Source organism: Ylistrum balloti, unplaced genomic scaffold, assembly GCF_031769215.1.
Source record: "Ylistrum balloti isolate Yb309-2 unplaced genomic scaffold, AGI_CSIRO_Ybal_v1 Utg371384, whole genome shotgun sequence".
Taxonomy (NCBI): Eukaryota; Metazoa; Mollusca; class Bivalvia; order Pectinida; family Pectinidae; genus Ylistrum; species Ylistrum balloti.
The window spans coordinates 554,522-577,091 of record NW_026782729.1 but is presented as its reverse complement, the minus strand read 5'-3'; the positions used below and the strand labels follow the sequence as shown (position 1 = coordinate 577,091).

Sequence of the window (22,570 nt, the reverse complement as noted above, 5' to 3'; positions counted from 1 at the left end):
CCACGCTTCATCAACCTTATGTGAAATATTTTGGTTTCTACACTTCGTCAGCCTTATGTTAAATGTTTCGGTTTCCACGCTTCATCAACCTTATGTTAAATGTTTCGGTTTCCACGCTTCATCATCCTTATGTTAAATGTTTCGGTTTCTACGCTTCATCAACCTTATGTTAAATGTTTCGGTTTCCACGCTTCATCAACCTTATGTTAAATGTTTCGGTTTCCACGCTTCATCATCCTCATGTTAAATGTTTCGGTTTCTACGCTTCATCAACCTTATGTGAAATATTTTGGTTTCCACACTTCGTCAGCCTTATGTTAAATGTTTCGGTTACCACGCTTCATCAACCTTATGTTAAATCATTAAGTTACCACTTTAAGTGTGGTACATTGTACATTTAATGCTTTGAACTCTGATCTTACTTCACACTTCACCTTATGTTAAATGTTTTGGTCCACGCTCCTCATGTTAAATGTTTCGGTTTCTACGCTTCATCAACCTTATATGAAATATTTTGGTTTCTACACTTCGTCATCCTTATGTTAAATGTTTCGGTTTCCACGCTTCATCTTGCAATTTTTTTGGATTTATTGCTTAAATACGTATCTGTATAATAACTGCATGCATTGACTTTCCATTCTAGGCATAAAATTGGCATTATACAATTCCATGATGGAAAAGCCTCATTCCCAGCACGGTACCCTGAGGTGGTCGCACGGAATGCTTGGAGTAGCGTTAATGCTAATTATGTTTAGTTTGGTTCTCTCGTCGTTGGTGTCAACTCAGTATGTATTCAGCTACCTAGAGGCTGACTTGTTTCCCAACTCCAGTTTGTCTTCTTCAGATGGGTCCGCCTGCAACGTTAACAAATCGACAGAATCATACCGTGAGAGGACAGCGGTTGAGAAAAGTGCATCTCGTCTCAATATCTTCACAAAACTTGCTGAAACAATACCTGCTCTTATAACAAGCGGGATCATTGGTGGCCTTAGTGACAAGTTTGGGAGAACACGGATTCTTTCATTTACTACAACGTGTTTTGTTTTATCGACATGTTTTTCCAGTGTTGTCATTTACTTTGAGATCGATGTTTACTATTTCATTATCAGCAGCACACTGTACAGTATAGGAGGCGGTCTATTTGGGGCACTGTCCATTGGATTCGCCTATATTTCGGATGTAACAATTCCAGGAAGACAACGGACTTTGATGATAACTCTTCTTGAAGCCTCCGTGGGAGTTGGCGCGGCACTATCGGGAATTATTTCCGGATACATTCTTAGTAGTATTGGATTCTTTTATGCAAGTTTATGTGTTTCTGCATCAGCGGCCAGTGCCATGTTGGTAGTTGTACTGTTTCTTCCGCCGTCACGCCCTCCCGTAAGGTTGTTATCAGACACTTCAATCTTCGAAAATGCACGCGCATCTTTCACATTTTATTTTCGAGCGTCTCCTTCGAGATACAAATATGTACTCGCAATAATTACTTTCCTGATTGGTGCGCTTTCCCTTTTGGGTAAACAAAATACGGAAATTTTGTACCAGTTGAATGCACCATTTTGTTGGACATCTGTATACGTTGGATATTACTCGGCCATATCGACTTCCGCCTCGATGATTTTAGGTGTAGCCACAGTCAAAATCCTGCAAAAAATTTTTGTGGAGGAAATTATCGCAGTTTTTAGTGCCGTCTCTTCGTTGGTAGCTTGTCTTGTTGAGGCATTTGCCGTCAGTGACCTTATGCTCTTTCTATGTAAGTTCAAATTAATTCACTTCATGATTTAATGCTGCCAAACAATGCCGATATCGATAATAATCTGAACCCAAAACAATGCAACATCACAAAATGTCCGAATCCTCAAGATCCTTGTCCGTCATCAATTGGATTAAACCAATGCTGCATTAAGAATGCTGATATCTATTTCGTTTTTCTAATTGTTTCCTTTCAATTGTTACGAAGTACAAATTAAATCTTATCTATGAAATAAAACATACAATGCATTATTAATGTTTCAGCTCCAGCGATAGGTTTCCTGAGTGCGTTGGTATTCCCGATGATCAGATCTATGTTATCCAAGCTTACACCTCCGGAAAGACAGGGTATGTGGCGCAATAAAATTCACAACGATCATTAAACAAAACTTTGGTTTGCCTTGTTGCAAACCTAGATGTCACAATGCAATAATGCAACATGCGTAGCAGGATTCGTCTATACAAACACATTAACACAGGTCTGTTTATATGTCAGTATGAATACTGATTTCTACATTATTTGCAATTTGATATATATATTTAATGTTTCAAAATAATTAGAACTCATAATATCAGTTGTTTTCTGAAAAGTTATTTTTAGTCTGAGGACATCTCTACATACCTTTTATTAGTATGCATCCAGCTTTATGTGGCAGTCTTTTGTTTCATTTGTCATTACGCATTCATATCAACATCAGTATGCTATCGCTTTTCTTTCCACGTATATCTGGTTTTATAACCACTTAATTTATCAATTAGATTGCATTATTTGCTCGCGTGTGGTTTTCTTTCCATATCATTATATCTGTATGACGTTATAACCATTATAGATACCAATTATTTGCTAATGTAGGTGCCCTATTCGCGGGAATAGCTGTGGTAGAAATAGCGGCAAACCTTGGAAGCAATGTTGGAGCGTCGACCATCTACGTGGCAACTATTGGTATCATGCGGAGCTTCGTTTTCCTCGTGTTTGGTGGTTTGTCCCTAATAACAGCATGTCTTTTGATGTAAGTATACACTATCCTTACCCTGATTCTCTAATGGTTCTTCATGTGGTAGTATGCATTTGCTTTTTTATTACAAAGATTATATCATTCTTTTATTAAAGGGTTACCAAATCACCTTTTTTTGTGTGATATATCTGTTTTGTATTCGGTATAAACTAGATTGCTTTTAATTCGTTATTTAAAGTTTTTTCCAGACGGGGATAGTGTAGTATACACATTTTTAGTCATTATGTGGTAAAATTGATCACTTTTTACACATATATCTGGTTCCAAATATTCAATATTGCCATTTCCAAGGTTACCAAAATATTAAAAAGTTACCTAAATTGAAATTTAACAGTGTTATTGATTCAATCCTTGTAGAAGTATTCACATCCATTGTTATTCGATACCAGAGCGTCACACGAAATATCTTTTAAAAAGAAAATACGGGAACATTCTTTTCTGTATAGGTGATTTTTACATGTCTCTACTTTCTGCTCTTAAATCTAGTTTCATAAACAACATATAAGATCGAAGTAATGCTAAAATGAATGTTCAAATTTCAAAATTTAAATACTGCATCGAATAAATGAAAAAAGTCCCAGTTCGGGACCTTTGACGTTATATTTTATAAAGGGGAGCCTGACGTCCAATGATTAAGCCCCACCATAAGTTTATTACTAAAGAATTGGTCAGATGGTAACGTCCTCGAATAAGTTTTTTGTGTGTGTCATTCTATTTCAGGGTTTTTCGCATAATGAATGGAGGATCGAAAATCATTCCAATACATGATGTGACGAAAGACGTTACTGGTACTCAGGTATTGGTTGAGAACGAAGGGTAAAGAAGATTCTGTGATAGAATTTAGCATACAGATACTGCACACTGTGTGTGCACTCTGAAATTCGGAATATCATTAGATATCTACGGGTTTGAAAAGCAATGATTGTGTCGTGAACAAACTCTCTAATGTTTTAGACTTTTGAATCATTCTAATCATTCATTAACAATTTCTTGTAGAATGAAACCTTTAAAAAGGAATGTAACGAGTACACCCAACGGAAATCTACCCCCACTATGCGTGATAGATTTTCTGTTTATTATGGATGAAGCGTTTTCACTATTAAATATAGAATTTCATTATAATATACCACTGACATTCTTGTTTCAAATAAATGTTTTAAATGTTTGAGCATACTCCTTCAAGTTTCTCTTTGCTTTAACAGCGAGAATTACCTAATGTCAGCGTTATAATACTTTTGAAAAGCTTCATAGATATCGTAGATTCAGATGTATTCTACATTTGGCATACAAATTATTTGGTTTTTTGATGATATAACATAGATAAGTTCTCCACTACCAATAATTGTGTTAAATTTATTAAATAAACCCAATCTTAAAACATGGATACTGTTTAACTGGTTCATTACATTAAATTATACTAATTCTACATAACGTACTCTTGTTTAGGACAAGAGAGTGTTCTAATTTTGCTCCACAGTTAACTGTGTTATGTTACAAGAGACTGATCTAATTCTGCTACATGATTTACTGTATTGTAAAAAGGGGTTAACATTCGGCTATATGGTTAATAAAGTATTTATAACAAAAAATTGTTATAACTTTCTGTGTATCATAAGAGAGGGTTATGATTCTTCTACACGGTTAACTGTGTCTATTAAAAGAGGATGTAAACATTCTGCTACGTTGTTAACTGAATGTATTACAAGCGTTTTATAATGTTGTCACATAATAAAATGTGTGTATTTCAAATGTGTAATATTTCAGCGACATTGTTAACTGAGTGTACAACAAGAGCGTTATAATGCTGTCACATAATAAACAGTGTGTATTACAAATGTGTTATAATTCTGTGAATTGTTAACTGAGTGTACAAGAGCGTTATAATGCTGTCACATAATAAACAGTGTGTATTACAAATGTGTTATAATTCTGTGAATTGTTAACTGAGTGTACAAGAGCGTTATAATGCTGTCACATAATAAACAGTGTGTATTTCAAATGTGTTATAATTCTGCGACATTGTTAACTGAGTGTATTACAACAGAGAGTTACAATTCCATTACATTGGTATCTCCGCATTGTAATATTACAAAATATGATTACTCTACATGATTTACTGTATATTACAAGGGAGTCTTACATTCTGCTACATAATCAACTGTGTGCATTTAAACGGTTTATTATAGTTCTGCGTTATAATCGATGTAATTTCATTTCATTTTCAGATATATACACATCCTGTCTTTAAATCAAAAGAATTTACTTTCCAACATACATATTCACCTCAATTGGAAAGCACGGACACAACAAACTCTTCCTATATATTTTAAGACACCGCGATCAATATGGACACCTTCCCACAAAGCTGTATGATAAATGCGATGATCTAATTTACCTACTGTGAAGTTTTCGGAGAGCTTCACCCTGCATCTTCACCCCGTTGCGTGTTGCATTTGATAAAATATTCAAGGGTTTGTTGTTCTCTGCATCTCGATTTTCCTGCGATATATCTGTAACTGATAGACAAATTCACAATACAGGGTTTCGGGAGATACAGAATGATGAAAATGATAGGAAGATTTTCGGTGTTCATGATGATCTCACTGTGAAGAAAATTCTAATGCGACATGACGTTGGACGTGTTTGTTGCTCGGTATTATACCTGTTGATTCTGTTGTTTACAATGTTCTCTTTGGGAACGTGACACGACTTACTTGGATTTACCAAGATTGACATTGCTTGTGTCGCTGATGAAGCAAAAATTGCTTACCATTCCAGAACACCTGGTCTTATTTTTCCTTTTCCTCAGAATCTCTGTGTAAAACACTATTGTGTTCACGTGTTACTGTATATGGGTTTGGGTCATGGAACTGTTGGTATTTTCTTGTGCTACATAGTTAACTTTGTTAACTACAAGGTTGTGTTATGAATATGGTAAATACAGGGGACATTACAAAATTATATCATTCATGTTAGTTTTGCTAATAGTATTCCATAATATTTACACAATTAAAACACTTACCTCCCTTTATTTTGGCTGACAACAAAGCATTAGGTCAAATATAAAACACGATCATTGATACAAATTGGTGATGTCCGTTTCCAGTCACCTTAGAGTTGTTTCAAAGAGCATACTATATTATTGCGTTCCCACATAATAACATTTCGTCCACATGAAACGTTTTCCATCAACTCGCAATAATAACTTGTTCTTACACAATTATGTTCCATACATTGTTCGATTGCAATTATATTTTTTCACTATGTCTATTTCTATCACCGTAAATTGGTACTGGTAAGGCTTATTTTTTATCTAAACATTTGTAGTTTATTCGTATTCTCAGGAGAAAAGGATTCCCCATGTAACATTTTCTTAATAATGATATTTAAAATGACATTTCTGAATATTTAACTTATTAATGACACTGATATAAATGAGAATTACATATTGGAATGTGACATGGATATCTATGTATTTATCGCACTTTATTCTAAAAGCTGTACATATTTATTTAATAACATTGTATGGTATTGGTTCGGTGTAACCTTACCTAAATTAGTTGGAAACTTACAATTCATTATCTACCAGCGGAAATGCAAGTAATGTTAACATTTGTCCCTAGCTGAATTGAAATATGAAAAAGGACACAGTTGCAGTTTAATTCCTCGTATAGAGGACATAGATTACCTTTTCAGCTGTAGTGTAGAAAAAAAGAATGTTTCACGTTACATTCTGACCATTTTCTGGCAGCCACCATTATATAACATATAACACGCAAAACATCAACAAGACGGACAGATCACAGCTATATGCTCTAGGTGATGATTTAGATAGTCTAGTGTAGCTATTGTAATTGACGCATAGCTATGACGAACTGTATACAACAGACATGATTAAATGTTGTTGAAGTGAAAATAAATCAGTAACGTATGGGACAATTATCTATATAGTACAACATGGTCACTCTGTATATCTGGGATCCTGGAATCTGCACGTGTTCGAACCCTGGCGACAGTCCCAGAATGTGCCCCCTTTCGTTTGGCCAATTTAAATACTGATTTAATCTGTGTAACACTAACCGCGTATCAGTAGATAGTACATAGTTCGTTCCTTCTTTATCTAGCACAGTTCATGATACAGACTGTAAAACACTTCCTACAGGAAATTTTGTCATTCTGACAAGGTGCTCAGTGACAATGGATTTTACGATGGGATGGTGTTGCTGAGTGCAGCGTTCGGATGTAGATTCGTTATTCTGGTATATCTTAAAACGATTGTGTGAGTGATCAAAAACGTGTTTCTAGTACGTGACATATGGTTGTGGAGATATTCATCATCACGTTTTACATTATATAGGGAATACATGTTCAGTGTCTTACGTGGCTCGCCACTTTCTTCTCCTCGCCAAAATACAGCTTATATCTCAATACGCTGACCATGTATTGTATTTATCCTGCATCATTGACTGAAAATCAGACTATTGAAACTTAAACAGTTTTGTTGTTCAACCTGTGTTAACTTGACATTGATGTTACGCTGAATTTTGCCAGATGACGGAAACCAAAATAATTGCTCCGCGCGGAAACATAGTTCCAAACGTCTTCGGATATTACAGCGAGTTTATGAATTCATTTGCACAATTCTGGAAGGACGGAACTATATGCTGCAGTTAATTGATTATTTGGCTCTTCTGTATCCAATTTTGTTAATTCCTATTGACAGATGCTACTCGCTTATGTTTCTTTGAACAATCCTTTCAGCGATCAGCTACTGTTTGATTTTTTTTTTACATTTCTTTTGAAAGTTTATTAATTGTAAAGGATTTTAGTGCTCAGATAAATATATCATAATTTACTTCGGAATCTTTGTCAGAGTGCTTTACGCTTACGTTTGATCTTTCGCCAGTGTAAATCACATTCACCTTTAACATCTCCTAATTTGTCATGGAAGTCGCATTTCATTGAACAGTGCTGGAAGTTTATATATTGTAGGAAATATCTCACAATACATCATAACTCCGTTTCTATTCTAGGCTTAACATTGACAGGACACACATCTCGTAAAAATGGACAATCAGGCTACCTTGAGGTGTTCGCACGGATTCCTTGCAGTAACTTTGATGTTCTATTTGTTCGGTTTGATACTTTCCTCTCTGTTGACGACTCAATACACCGTGTATTACCTACAGACTCGCATGTTTCCGAACTCGAGTCTGTCTTCGTCGGACAATATGTCCGCTTGCAACGTTAACACGTCGACAAAGGAATATCATGAAAGAACAACAGTACAGAAGACAGCCACACAGATCGGTATTTACAGAGCACTGATAGAAAGTTTACCCGCTCTCATTACATCTAGCATCATAGGAGGTTTAAGTGATCGGTATGGAAGGACACGGATTCTAATATATACAACCATTTTATCTTTTCTATCGGCATGTCTTACAAATATTTTGATTTATCTCGAAATCAACGTTTACTACCTCCTGTTTAGCAGCGCAGTGTACAGCATAGGAGGTGGTTTATATGGTACATTATCTATTTGTTTCGCCTACATTTCGGATGTCACAAGCCCAGGAAAACAGCGAACTCTAATGATAGCTTTTCTTGAAGCCTCCATCGGATTTGGTGGGGCAGTTTCGGGGTTCGTTTCTGGGTTCATTATTGAGAGTTTCGGATTCTTCTATGCAAGTATATTCGTGTCCGCATCAGCGTTTAGTTCCGTGTTGGTGATTGTGTTGTTTCTGCCACCTTTACGCCCTCCTGACATATTAATATCAAAAACCACAACTCTTGAGAATGTTCGTGCATCATTTATATTTTATTTTGAAACATCTCCCAAAAGATATAAATATGTCCTGGCAATTGTAAGTTTCATGTTCGGAACGTTTTCGATTTTAGGCAAGCTAAATATAGAAGTTCTGTATCAGTTGAATGCACCATTTTGTTGGAGTTCTTTGAAAGTGGGATATTACTCGGCCATTTCAACTTCCGCCTCGATGATTTTAGGAGTAGCTTGTGTTAAAGTGTTGCAGAAATGGTTCGTTGACGAAGTCATCGCCATTTTTGGTGGTATCTCAGGGATGGCAGCAAACACTGTCGAAGCATTTGCCCTCAGTGATCAAATCCTCTTTCTGGGTAAGGTCAGCTTTCCTCCGAGAGTGTGTGTGATAATGACTTTTTAATAAAAAAAATAACGCTTTCGGTGTGAGCTGTACAATGACAAAAATATATCGGATTTTGAGGTTATTGAAATGTTTTGAAAGACAAGGAAACATGAGATGGTATTTCTGAGTTATTGAACAGATCAGACAAAGAAATTAGCGGTCTATTTTGTAAAAATGTTTGAAAGTGTGTGAAATATTCCTGTTCTACAACATTTTACAAGCTGATATATATTCTGTGATCGTTGCTCCGATCTGATAAAAAATAATAATAACTGTCCTTTCTAATCTATCTAGACATGATTTGAGTTTACTCAAACATTTTTTTTTATAATATGATCTCCATTTAAGTCTTAATATATCTAGTCCTAATCGTCATAGAGTGTACTATTAATTGATCTTTGCTTTACCAATCCTTTAGTTCGTTTGAGCGATTATAGAAAGATATACCTAATCAGTAACTCTTCAAAACAATCGTTTTGGAAAATGGGTCATATATTTCGACATACATCTTATTTCTGTTGTGCAGTTCCGGTCATTGGTTTTCTAAACAGATTGGTGTTCCCGATAATCAGGGCGATGCTTTCCAAACTTACACCCCCGGACAGGCAAGGTAAGTGTTTCCTTACTCTTTCCGATGGGATGTTCATATCATATGGCCCATTGGATGCCTGGACTATTAAATTCCAACTCACATTAACATGATACTCATAAGAAGTCCCTCTCTATTCACCACAATGCTTTCAAATTTCTCTCATCATATCAACAGTTACATCTGCTTTTATTTATGGAAGTTATTGCTATACTGTCATATTTCTGCATGTATTCAAAGGCTTTAGAATGGCCCTGACCTGTGTTTTGAATTATTTATTGAGATTGGATTGAGCAAGTCTTGCATGGCGGGTGTCGTCGATGAAGCCGAAAACCATTACTCTTTCAGAGCACCTGGTCTTATTCTCCTTGTACAAAGGTCTCCGTGTAAATCTTTCTTCTGTTCATTTTCCTCTACTTTGATGGAATTTTAGTTTGGAACATGATTATGTTGACATATTGGTATTTTCTTGAATTTGTTTTCAATGTCATGAGTTTTATAAAAAAAAAAATGGCCATTCTCTATACACCGAAGAGTGTCGATATCTGCTGGATAATGAAATAACGGTACCATATCTATTTATCCAAATAAATATTATTAAAATATCGATGCATTCATAATCACGATGTCACTTTCACAACATGCTTTGTCATTTATCAATTCATTTACATTTATGTTTACGTTACTGATATCTATTCATAATACGTGCATATTTGTTTATTCATAACATTTGTCAGTATAGGTTTATCTTTTCATCGCACACTCTTAATCAGGCTTAACATCTCTTTTCATCGCAATATCTATCTGTACAGTTATTTATCATCTGATCACTATATTCTTCATTTCTCTATCAAAGTAACCTTGTAGACATAATATCATGAGCGCATGTCGTCAATACAACATAAAAAATTCTACGGATAGCATTTTACCATTGTTGTTATTGTAGTAGAAACACACTATCGGCTCATTCATGATATCACACTACTTACCATTGAATGTACATGTACCCCATTACTTACCATTGAATGTACATGTACCACATAACTTACCATTGAATGTACATGTACCCCATTACTTACCATTGAATGTACATGTACCACATAACTTACCATTGAATGTACATGTACCACATAACTTACCATTGAATGTACATGTACCACATAACTTACCATTGAATGTACATGTACCCCATTACTTAACGTTGTATGTATCACGTTATTTATCATTGTTTACATCACAGTATTTACCGTTGTATGTATCACGTTATTTATCATTGTTTACATCACAATATTTACCGTTGTATGTATCGCGTTGTTTATCATTGTTTACATCACAATATTTACCGTTGTATGTATCACGTTATTTATCATTGTTTACATCACATTATTTACCGTTGTATGTATCACGTTATTTATCATTGTTTACATCACAGTATTTACCGTTGTATGTATCACGTTATTTATCATTGTTTACATCACATTATTTACCGTTGTATGTATCACGTTATTTATCATTGTTTACATCACATTATTTACCGTTGTATGTATCACGTTATTTGTCATTGTTTACATCACATTATTTACCGTTGTATGTATCACGTTATTTATCATTGTTTACATCACAGTATTTACCGTTGTATGTATCACGTTATTTATCATTGTTTACATCACATTATTTACCGTTGAATGTGTTCACGTTATTTATCATTGTTTACATCACATTATTTACCGTTGTATGTATCACGTTATTTATCATTGTTTACATCACATTATTTACCGTTGTATGTATCACGTTATTTATCATTGTTTACATCACATTATTTACCGTTGTATGTATCACGTTATTTATCATTGTTTACATCACATTATTTACCGTTGTATGTATCACGTTATTTATCATTGTTTACATCACATTATTTACCGTTGTATGTATCACGTTATTTATCATTGTTTACATCACAGTATTTACCGTTGTATGTATCACGTTATTTATCATTGTTTACATCACATTATTTACCGTTGAATGTGTTCACGTTATTTATCAGTGTTTACATCACATTATTTACCGTTGTATGTATCACGTTATTTATCATTGTTTACATCACATTATTTACCGTTGTATGTATCACGTTATTTTCATTGTTTACATCACATTATTTACCGTTGTATGTATCACGTTATTTATCATTGTTTACATCACAGTATTTACCGTTGCATGTGTTCGCGTTGTTCATCATTGTTTACATCACATTATTTACCGTTGTATGTATCACGTTATTTATCATTGTTTACATCACATTATTTACCGTTGTATGTATCACGTTATTTGTCATTGTTTACATCACATTATTTACCGTTGTATGTATCACGTTATTTATCATTGTTTACATCACATTATTTACCGTTGTATGTATCACGTTATTTATCATTGTTTACATCACATTATTTACCGTTGCATATGTTCACGTTATTTATCATTGTTTACATCACAATATTTACCGTTGCATGTATCACGTTATTTATCATTGTTTACATCACATTATTTACCGTTGTATGTATCACGTTGTTTATCATTGTTTACATCACATTATTTACCGTTGTATGTATCACGTTATTTATCATTGTTTACATCACATTATTTACCGTTGTATGTATCACGTTATTTATCATTGTTTACATCACATTATTTACCGTTGTATGTATCACGTTATTTATCATTGTTTACATCACATTATTTACCGTTGTATGTATCACGTTATTTATCATTGTTTACATCACAGTATTTACCGTTGTATGTATCACGTTATTTATCATTGTTTACATCACATTATTTACCGTTGTATGTGTTCACGTTATTTATCATTGTTTACATCACATTATTTACCGTTGTATGTATCACGTTATTTATCATTGTTTACATCACATTATTTACCGTTGTATGTATCACGTTATTTATCATTGTTTACATCACATTATTTACCGTTGTATGTATCACGTTATTTATCATTGTTTACATCACATTATTTACCGTTGTATGTATCACGTTATTTATCATTGTTTACATCACATTATTTACCGTTGTATGTATCACGTTATTTATCATTGTTTACATCACATTATTTACCGTTGTATGTATCACGTTATTTATCATTGTTTACATCACATTATTTACCGTTGTATGTATCACGTTATTTATCATTGTTTACATCACATTATTTACCGTTGTATGTATCACGTTATTTATCATTGTTTACATCACATTATTTACCGTTGTATGTATCACGTTATTTATCATTGTTTACATCACATTATTTACCGTTGTATGTATCACGTTATTTATCATTGTTTACATCACATTATTTACCGTTGTATGTATCACGTTATTTATCATTGTTTACATCACATTATTTACCGTTATCACGTTATTTATCATTGTTTACACGTTATTTATCATTGTTTACATCACAGTATTTACCGTTGCATGTGTTCATTGTTTACGTTGTTCATCATTGTTTACATCACATTATTTACCGTTGTATGTATCACGTTATTTATCATTGTTTACATCACATTATTTACCGTTGTATGTATCACGTTATTTATCATTGTTTACATCACATTATTTACCGTTGTATGTATCACGTTATTTATCATTGTTTACATCACATTATTTACCGTTGTATGTATCACGTTATTTATCATTGTTTACATCACAATATTTACCGTTGCATGTGTTCACGTTATTTATCATTGTTTACATCACAGTATTTACCGTTGCATGTGTTCACGTTATTTATCATTGTTTACATCACAGTATTTACCGTTGTATGTATCACGTTATTTATCATTTTACATTACATTACTTACATCAAAGTATTTACCGTGGTATGTATCACGTTATTTATCATTGTTTACATCACATTATTTACCGTTGTATGTATCACGTTATTTATCATTGTTTACATCACATTATTTACCGTTGTATGTATCACGTTATTTATCATTGTTTACATCACATTATTTACCGTTGTGTGTATCACGTTATTTATCATTTTACATTACATTACTTACATCAAAGTATTTACCGTTGTATGTATTACAGTTCGTACTATTATAGGGATCGCATTAATTAACACTGTACGAATCACATTATTTACAAATGATATGTATCACGTTATTATCGTAGGTGCTCTTTTTGCGGGGATAGCTGTGGTTGAGATATTAGCAGGAATGGCTAGCAGTCTTGGAACATCGGTAATCTACAAAGAGACCGTTGAGACGATGCGGGGCTTGGTTTTCCTCGTTCTTGCGGGCTCCGCTTTCCTGAATGTATTTTTCTTATTGTGAGTATGGGCTATGTTCTTTGGTTTTACATCTATTGTTTTGTATAAGTAATATATAATGTTCCCTTTACACTTTTAATTTAAGGTATTTGCGTATTCATCTTTACCTCCTCCTATCTTGCTCGGTTGTCAGAATTGTCCATTTTATGGTTATGCTTTTCTGATGGTTAAAAACTTTTTTCCGGATAAAATAAGTTGTGGAAATGGAGCATTTGGGCTTGCTGGTAATAGGTCAGTGTTGCATAGGTATATCAACGTAAATGCTAAAACCCTCAGCGTTAATAGGATTTTTAAAAATTACATCGTTAAGTGGATGGGAATGAGTGACATCCACCTAAAGGACTAACGACCAAATCAAGATAAAGTATTAGAAATATCCGTATATTACATGCTGGAAGAATATTTTTTTAGAATAATCTAGTTCTTGTTTGTCAATCTTTTTTCAGGATTTATCGTGTCAAAAATGGCGGATCGAAAACCTTACCAATACAAGATGTGACGAAAATCATTACTGAGACTCAGAAATTGATTGGGGATGAAGGATAATGAAGCTGATCATATCACGAAAAACATCGATACAAGATTGTTCCAGGTGAACATTCAAAATTTCCACAAGATGGTGTTGTTTTCATTTCATTCAAAAATAAGCATCGTGACACGTCTCTGTGTGTCATTTGTTAGTGAAACTATTTCATTTTGATTTGTTTCAAGTAAGGTAATATTATTCCCCACCGTTATTTAATCATATACACTTTCATCTACGATAGACAATGTATAAGTATTTCTCGACAGGCGGAGGGCTGTACCATAAGTAGGCCAGGGTGATCCATAGTTTGGACTTTGTTCCATGTCATTGGCAAAACATGTTGATGGATATTACCGATATGAAACCCTGTGCCATCAGACTGTGATTGTAGGTAAATTTGGAATAGCGGAATATATTGTGATAAATGTATGCTTTTTGACACATGATTGTATCTCAGATAATAAAAAAATATGTCAAATCTAATAATTTAGTGTCTTAGGACATCGTGGTAAGACTGTATCACTTACGTGATGGTAAACTTTATTTCTATCTATTAAATGTGGGGTAAATATACAAATATTATAGAAGTCATTTTTACTTTACCCATACATACTAATTAGTTTCTGAACTCTACGTAAATAAGCATTCCGGTAAATCATTGCGGTATAAAGTGGTGACCATGATCATTACTGTTGAATCAGTGTGGATATTATAGATATTCTTTACTTTGTTAACCTGTGTAATGTGGACGTTATATTAGAAATATTAAAAAGCGTATAATATACGACTATTTCTCTGCTGCAGTTATGTGAGTAGTATTAAAGAAATAGGCATAACCTAAACTTTACTGAAAGCCAACATTTTACATAGGACCCAAGAGGGTTTGATACAGGAGGTAGGCCCCAAGTATGCAGGGCCCTAGCAGATGGGCCCCAGAGTGTAGGGTACCAGAAGATAGGACTCAAGAAGGTAGCATATCCGGAAGAATGGCACAGAAAAAATACCCACATGTCAACATACTCATCATCCACAATCAAAGTCAATAAAACTAGGGCAAAAATAAGTACATACTAAAGATTTACATGGATGCTCCTGAAAAGGTACAAGTCGAATAAGACCAGGTGTTCCGGAGGAGTAAGCGTGTTCTGCTTCATCGATGACACCCCCAATGTAAACATTGGTCAAATCTAGGTACGTAATGTAACGTTCTCAAATGAGAACAAGGTATGAAACAACGAAACCAACAGGCAAACTAACGTCCAGTTTCAAATCGCACAAAGAAATAGAATATTTCTCAATGAGATCAACATAACGACCTTGATACTTCTCTATAGTTTTCATCAACCTGCATCTTTTGAAACCGTGTTACTATTCAATCTGTCAATTGACAACTTCTTGTTGACCTGTTTTGACAAGCTCTTCAATAAACTCATCCTCGTATGAAAGCAACAACAAGTCAGCCAGCAGAGGGGCACAGTTCCCATAACTATGTAAATAGCCTTTTGGAGAATTTATTTCTAAGCACGATAAATAATTGTCTCGTATTCGTAGAAGCTGCGTTTACTATGAAAAATGAAACAAGCCATGTGTGATACATTTGTTCGGTGTTCTAATAATTAAATCGTCACCATATTTTACATTTACAACATTTCATTACGACTACGACTATTTTGGTATTATTCCTCTCTTTCAATTTATTCAAATATTGACATGGTTCAGAATATGCATTCGTACTTGACATGCTTTCCAAATCATTAGATACATATGAAATTAAGAAATATGGGGCTTTTTGATTTCCCATTTTAGAGTTGGACATTTCTTTCAATCACTTTTCTTCTGTCGCTTTCAAGGCTTCAAATATAGGCCCTGGGCATTACTGACGAATCCTAGAAGGACATGACAATTTATGGTGCCGTTTAATGCGATATTTGGCTCTAGTGCATTTATTTTCAAAATTGTATTAAAAGGTACTAATCACTTGTGTGTCTTTGATCTTTTATTCAACTTGTCAATGGGACTGAAACTGATGAAAGAAAGTAAATGTGAAAAAGATCATTTAAAGATAACTGTACAACAACATCTCACTAAAAGAGCACATAAAAACTTTTTTGAAAAGAGACTTTTTAAAAGCAAAGAAACAACATATAATGATACAACAATAAATAACAATGGAAAAAACCAATACTCGTACGATTACTTTTCTAGCTAATTTTACAATCCACCCAACCCTCAAAACTCAGCGAATGCATATCGATAGGAATTTCGGGTAAATAATTATCAAATGATTACATACTACCTACATAATGAAAATTTTCTCCGCAACAAGAAGACAATACATATGCACATGACTTTCAATCACTCTCATATGGAATGCCAGTGAAATCACAATCTGCGTATCTATTGACTGTAGATAAAGATGTTTATCACAGAAAGATGAGGCCACATTATCTAGGTCCGTGTATATTTCAATACTGACATAGGTGCTCGGGCAAGAGGAACATTATTTGATATAGAAATACCGGAAGGACGGACCTGGCACTTTATCCACAGATGCTGTGTTGCGGTTCAGATCTTGTAAGCCATGTCACATGACGTTTCGATCAACTCTAAGTTAAGAGGCGTGTCTAAACAGTCAGTATTTAATTGAACTTGTATTGAAGTAAGGATAATGTATTATTTTTACACGTGTTTCACATTTTAGACCAAGTGGCCGTCATCTTTTTACGTCCAGATGGTTTCTACGATATCAGAAAAACACCACGCCAACATTTAAACTTCCTAATAATTTTGAGAGTATTGTGAGTTGAAAGTTATTCGCATAACGACATTGTTTTCGTGATTGTCGTATATTGGCACATTACATCCTAAAACAATACATGTATTTCGTTCCAAATGACTGTTTTCTGTGATGTCTTTGTGACATAAAATACAGCTTATTTGTCCTCAGAAAGAATATAAGGAAATATTTACATTTTATTGTTAATTTTCTCAATTCAATATTGTCTGTTTAGAGACGTTAATCTTCGATCTTCCCACAGCATACCCCGAAATCAGTCTGTATATACATGTCTTTTTCAGATAATGTTGTGTCTTAAATACGGACTAGGTCACCAGTGGTTCAATGTTATCAGTAGGATAGCTTGTAATGCTCATACCAAGTCACCAAGAGCATTCCTCTTTACTGAGTAACAGGGCCTCGACTTTTATGATTAATGTTTATTGATGAAGTTTCTTTTTGAGACGATCAAACACTGTGGACTCTTTGGTAGAAACACATTTTACAAAGTCTTATTCGACTTCCTGTTCCAGATAAAACAATAAAAGCGTAAAACTCGGTCATGGAGAAGAAACCTCCGAAGCCCAATTCCCTGAGGTGGTCGCACGGAACCCTCGCAGTGGTGTTAATGCTATTTTTGTTTAGTGGGTTACTTTCAACACTGTTAACGTCCCAATATATAGTCCACTACTTTCAGATTCACATGTATCCTAACTCCAATCTATCTACTTCTGAGGGTTCCGCCTGTAACGTAAACACGTCGACTGAAGTCTACCATGAAAGGACTACTGTACAGAAGACGGCTTCAAGGTTCAATATCTACTTCAAGCTGGCAGATAATTTACCAGCTCTCGTAACTTGTGGGGTGATTGGCGGACTGAGTGACCGTTTTGGGAGAACACGAGTTCTAACGTTTACAATAAGTTTATATTTTCTATGTAATTGCATTTCCAGTATTATCATTTATTTTGAGTTCAGTGTTTACTACCTCTTAATTGGCAACATGTTAAATGGCTTCGGAGGTGGTTTTTACGGAGTACTTTCAGTTGGATTCGCCTACATTTCGGATGTTACAAGGCCCGGAAAGCAACGAACTCTAATGATAACATGTCTTGAAGCCGCCATCGGAATAGGTGCGGCACTTTCGGGGTTCGTTTCTGGGTTCGTTATTCAGCGTGTCGGTTTCTTCTATGCAAACATATGCGTGTGTGCAGCAACAGCCACTTCAGTGCTGGTTATTGTGTTGTTTCTGCCGCATTCACGCCCACGTGCCATGTTTATAGCCAAAACCTCCATGTTTGAAAATGCCCGCGCATCATTTATATTCTATTTTCAGGCATCTCCTATAAGATACAAATATGTACTGGGAATAATAACTTTCATGACGGCGTCGCTTTCTCTTCTTGGTAGACCAAGTACAGAAATTCTGTACCAATTAAATGCACCATTTTGTTGGACGTCTGTTAAAGTTGGGTATTACACGGCAATTTCGGTTTCAACTTCAATGATATTAGGTGTAGCTATTGTCAAAGGTCTGCAGATATTTTTCGCCGAAGAAATCATCGCAATTTTAAGTGCTATCTCTGGAATGTCAGCTTATACTGTGGAGGCATTAGCGGTTGATGACGTCATGTTGTTTATGGGTAAGTTTCTGATAATGAGTCAATTAACATTTGTTATTTCGAATAAATGTCTGACTGGAAAAGCTTTATATGATTAAATGTCCATTTGTTCATACCCTGCGATTATGATTTGGAAAATTAAACGCTTATATCAAAAACGGTTTCGAAGTTCATATTTTTTTTATGATTTTTCTCATTATTTCAGTTCCAGTCATAGGTTTCCTAAACGCTTTGGTGTTCCCGATGGTTAGATCCATACTGTCCAAACTTACTCCCGCCGACAGACAGGGTACGTAACTCAATGATATACATGGTGATGACGTCAAACATGATATATTGCCACATTTCTTATTTTCTTTTCCTCAATTTTTTATCAAGACATTTATGGTTATACATTGTTACGTTATCATACTGCTTACGCTCTTTTTTTCGATGTTTCAAATATTCGCGGTTTTATGAAAGGCGAGCTACAACAGGGATGTATTTTTCGATGGAGTGTGCCACTGTTAATATTTGTGTTTACAAGGTATCTAACTTCCATCACTGGATCTTGTACTTGTTATTGCCAGTAATGTATATCTTTATTTATCACGATGCTTTTTTGTCACGTGATTCTTTCGAGGTTAAGCACGACAAGCCTTTTAAACACATTTATTGAGTAACAGACAATGTAGACGTAGAACCAAGAGGCAAAATTGTCCTACAACAGTTACAAAGTAACAATGAAACCTAAATGAACACATTACATTGAACATGGAGCAATCCGATTAGTTTTCTGTTCTGCATCCCTCACTTGGTAAAATTACTGAAATCTCTAACCATTTACCTGAACGGCTCCTGAGTTCGGCTTGAACATCTTTAGGTGATGTCATGGCTTAATGTCTCTGCACCTTATTAAAGAGACATAGTGTTATTCTTTTTTATTGATTGTAAGTGTTTCTACACTTCCAATACGTTTATATGCTATCCCAATATTCCCAGTCCAATATCCAGTTTACGACATAAGATCCGATATTTCTTTCTCCAATAGTTAATTGGAGTTAACCAGCGGTTTGTGAAAAATTCAAATTGCTGCCACTGAACGCAAAATTAACACTTCAAATATATCTGTCTCAACAAACCCACAACCATGAAATGAGAAAGAATTTTCATTATTTATGTTTGAAAATGTTCATAAACCACTGCTCATCTGTACCCAGCCTTTAAACAGTTAACTGTTTAGTGAACTGATAATTTCCCATCTGCCACAGTATCCACGTGAGAAGTCACACTTGCTGACTAATGTTGTGAGTGGTAAGCATGCGTTATTATATATGACACTGTCATTCACATTTATCGAATATTTATCAACGACGAGCGAGTTTCCTTGTTATCAATTAAAATCTCTCTTTGTGCATATTTCGTGATGAAATCCCTATAACGACCGTAAAAACATTCCCATATTTTTTATCAACTTGCATCTTTTTAACCCTATGTAACGAGTTTGTGCGTCAACTGACAACTTCTTGCAGGAAAATCGTGATAATAAGAACACGAATATAGTATCATCTGCGACATGTATACATCATAGATTAAGGATATAGGGATGTTTCCATCCAGAAATGGGAAATTCACTGTAGAGATACCCGTTGCAAATAATCTACATCCCTCTGTTTGTTGTATGAAATCTGTAACGCATTTGTCATGTTTATATTTATATATGATATGAAGCAAGATAGATTATGTACATGTTGGTTTTGAGTTTGATTTAATGATGTAGACATGTGTCTTTTTGTTTTGATAAAAGTGTACCTTGTGTAATTCATGATGCGAAATTGTCAATTCCCATGCTGTTTTTGTTTCTATTACATTACTACTGTATAAGATATATATAACTGTATGTATATCTTATAAATGATTATATGTATAAACGATTGTGTAGGTGCTCTGTTCGCCGGAATAGCCGTGGTAGAGATAGTAGCTAACCTGGGGAGCAATGTTGGAGCGTCATCTATCTATGCAGCGACGGTTGGCACTATGCGAGGCTTGGTTTTCCTGGTATTCGCCAGTATGTCTCTACTTACCGCATGTCTTCTGCTGTGAGTAATTGTCCTTATCCTTCGGTATCCTATAAAAGTAAAACCCAACAAAGATACACTTCTTGATTGTCCTGATCAAAGTGTATTTTGTTAATTTTAAACATCTATTGAACGGTCTTATTCACTGCTCAATCCAATTATTTACATCTATTAAATTCTGAAATTAGTCTTTTTATAAAGCTTTATCTAGGCTCATTTCGAGAAACATTATAAATTGTAGAATTTTATAGTGTTTATATCATAACTTTTTAGTCTAGACTATAACGCAGTCTTGTTACTTGTGTTCAGAGTCAGGGTTCTTACAGACATCAAGGATGCTTAGAATGGAAATTGCTAATTGTTTATGGTTTCTTGTTTTCAAAACGTTTCCTAATTAACAAGTAACCATCGTCGAAAATTCTGTTTAAAAGAAAAATTATCGTATCATCGATTATTATGAACAACATTTCCTCGTCAAAATCTGGCATTTTAGGCTCCATTCATTTTGTCTCCAATGCTACATCACAATGAAAATGAGTGTGCGACGTCATATCATCGTGTAAACCTGACGCCACGATAGCGTAATAAACACGCGTGCAATACAGCAAAACATCACAGTTTCACTGAATAGCATTTGGACAATTATCATGAAAAAATATCCTTTGATATCGAGTCGATAAACATTTTGTTGTGAATTACAAAATGGCAAAAAATACATGTGTTGTATATGATGATTTGGATTTTTAAAAAAAATTATTTTAGGATTGAATACTAGTAATTAAAGTGGTGTTTGTCATCATATTTCAGGGTTTATCGTATCACAAAAGGAAGGTCGAAAACAGTACCAATCGAGGATGTTAACAAAGATGTCACTAGCACACAGATAATGGAAGAAAAACTATGAGTATTTGGTATCACACGCATAATATTTTTCTTGTTAGGTGAATGTATTAATGGAAAGAATTACACATTCAGTTTAACGCGTTCACTTAATTATACATAGATGTTAAATAGCATGCATTCACCTGTAAATAAAACATTGATCGAACTGTAAAATCCGTGTTATATTTACCTCGAAATGCTTTGTGCTTGTTTTGTTGGAAAGGAGTAGATGTATAATAAGTACTTAAAATGGAGGACTCGTTTACAATGTTTGTGACTTGCTGTATTAAATATGGTGTTCTCTTTCCAATAGGATCATCGTTTAGATAAAAACAAGCGCATCTTTATCCTCCCCACCTTTTGATCTTCTTCATAAAGCAATAACAAACTTTAAGAACCAAGCTGGGTTAGGGTTGTTTGTTCGAGGGTGAATCATTATTATCATTTTTGTAAAATACAGGGAACAAAAGATGAATGCTTTCTTAAACACCATGACGTGTTGGTCATTGTTAACTCTAAGCTCTTAAAGAAACCATATGTTGAATGTTATTTAAAACCACTTTCAACACGTGTTTCTGTAATATATATGCTATATAAAACGTTGACCTAGTCTCGATTTCTGATGAAGTAAAGCTTGTTTTAAGTCAAATGTTGCAAGCAATATAGAGCATGACATCCAGGGTAGTTATATGGTAGAACCTAACATCCGAGCTATAACTTGACATCCAGGGTAGTTATATGGTAGAACCTAACATCCGAGCTATAACTTGACATCCAGGGTAGTTATATGGTAGAAGCTAACATCCGAGCTATAACTTGACATCCAGGGTAGTTATATGGT

At 34.5% G+C, this 22,570-nt stretch overlaps 3 protein-coding genes across 3 annotated transcripts; all 3 read left to right on the top strand.

The window, feature by feature from the left end:
• The first annotated feature begins 672 nt into the window (after positions 1-672).
• Positions 673-3,588, top strand: LOC132562275 (lysosomal proton-coupled steroid conjugate and bile acid symporter SLC46A3-like). Its single transcript, XM_060227015.1, has 4 exons — positions 673-1,753; positions 2,017-2,100; positions 2,606-2,762; positions 3,489-3,588. Exons 1-4 carry the CDS (start codon positions 673-675, stop codon positions 3,586-3,588), a joined length of 1,422 nt encoding a protein of 473 aa, XP_060082998.1.
• Positions 3,589-7,855: 4,267 nt separating this feature from the next.
• On the top strand, positions 7,856-14,412 carry LOC132562271 (lysosomal proton-coupled steroid conjugate and bile acid symporter SLC46A3-like). The gene is made up of 4 exons (XM_060227010.1): positions 7,856-8,906; positions 9,462-9,545; positions 13,710-13,866; positions 14,313-14,412. Exons 1-4 carry the CDS (start codon positions 7,889-7,891, stop codon positions 14,410-14,412), a joined length of 1,359 nt encoding a protein of 452 aa, XP_060082993.1. The 5' UTR covers positions 7,856-7,888.
• A 3,351-nt stretch (positions 14,413-17,763) lies between these two features.
• Positions 17,764-21,751, top strand: LOC132562273 (lysosomal proton-coupled steroid conjugate and bile acid symporter SLC46A3-like). The gene is made up of 4 exons (XM_060227013.1): positions 17,764-18,811; positions 18,996-19,079; positions 20,712-20,868; positions 21,655-21,751. Exons 1-4 carry the CDS (start codon positions 17,797-17,799, stop codon positions 21,749-21,751), a joined length of 1,353 nt encoding a protein of 450 aa, XP_060082996.1. The 5' UTR covers positions 17,764-17,796.
• Positions 21,752-22,570: the final 819 nt, after the last annotated feature.

Excerpts from the sequence above, each read along its gene's own strand:
- LOC132562271 (XM_060227010.1), top strand. The coding sequence starts at position 7,889 with ATGTTCTATTTGTTCGGTTTGATACTTTCCTCTCTGTTGACGACTCAA. Across the intron at positions 8,907-9,461 it reads TGATCAAATCCTCTTTCTGG|TTCCGGTCATTGGTTTTCTA; the intron begins GTAAGGTCAGCT and ends TCTGTTGTGCAG. Across the intron at positions 13,867-14,312 it reads CTGAATGTATTTTTCTTATT|GATTTATCGTGTCAAAAATG; the intron begins GTGAGTATGGGC and ends ATCTTTTTTCAG.
- LOC132562275 (XM_060227015.1), top strand. The coding sequence starts at position 673 with ATGGAAAAGCCTCATTCCCAGCACGGTACCCTGAGGTGGTCGCACGGA. Across the intron at positions 2,101-2,605 it reads TACACCTCCGGAAAGACAGG|GTGCCCTATTCGCGGGAATA; the intron begins GTATGTGGCGCA and ends TTGCTAATGTAG. Across the intron at positions 2,763-3,488 it reads ATAACAGCATGTCTTTTGAT|GGTTTTTCGCATAATGAATG; the intron begins GTAAGTATACAC and ends ATTCTATTTCAG.
- LOC132562273 (XM_060227013.1), top strand. The coding sequence starts at position 17,797 with ATGCTATTTTTGTTTAGTGGGTTACTTTCAACACTGTTAACGTCCCAA. Across the intron at positions 19,080-20,711 it reads TACTCCCGCCGACAGACAGG|GTGCTCTGTTCGCCGGAATA; the intron begins GTACGTAACTCA and ends ACGATTGTGTAG. Across the intron at positions 20,869-21,654 it reads CTTACCGCATGTCTTCTGCT|GGTTTATCGTATCACAAAAG; the intron begins GTGAGTAATTGT and ends ATCATATTTCAG.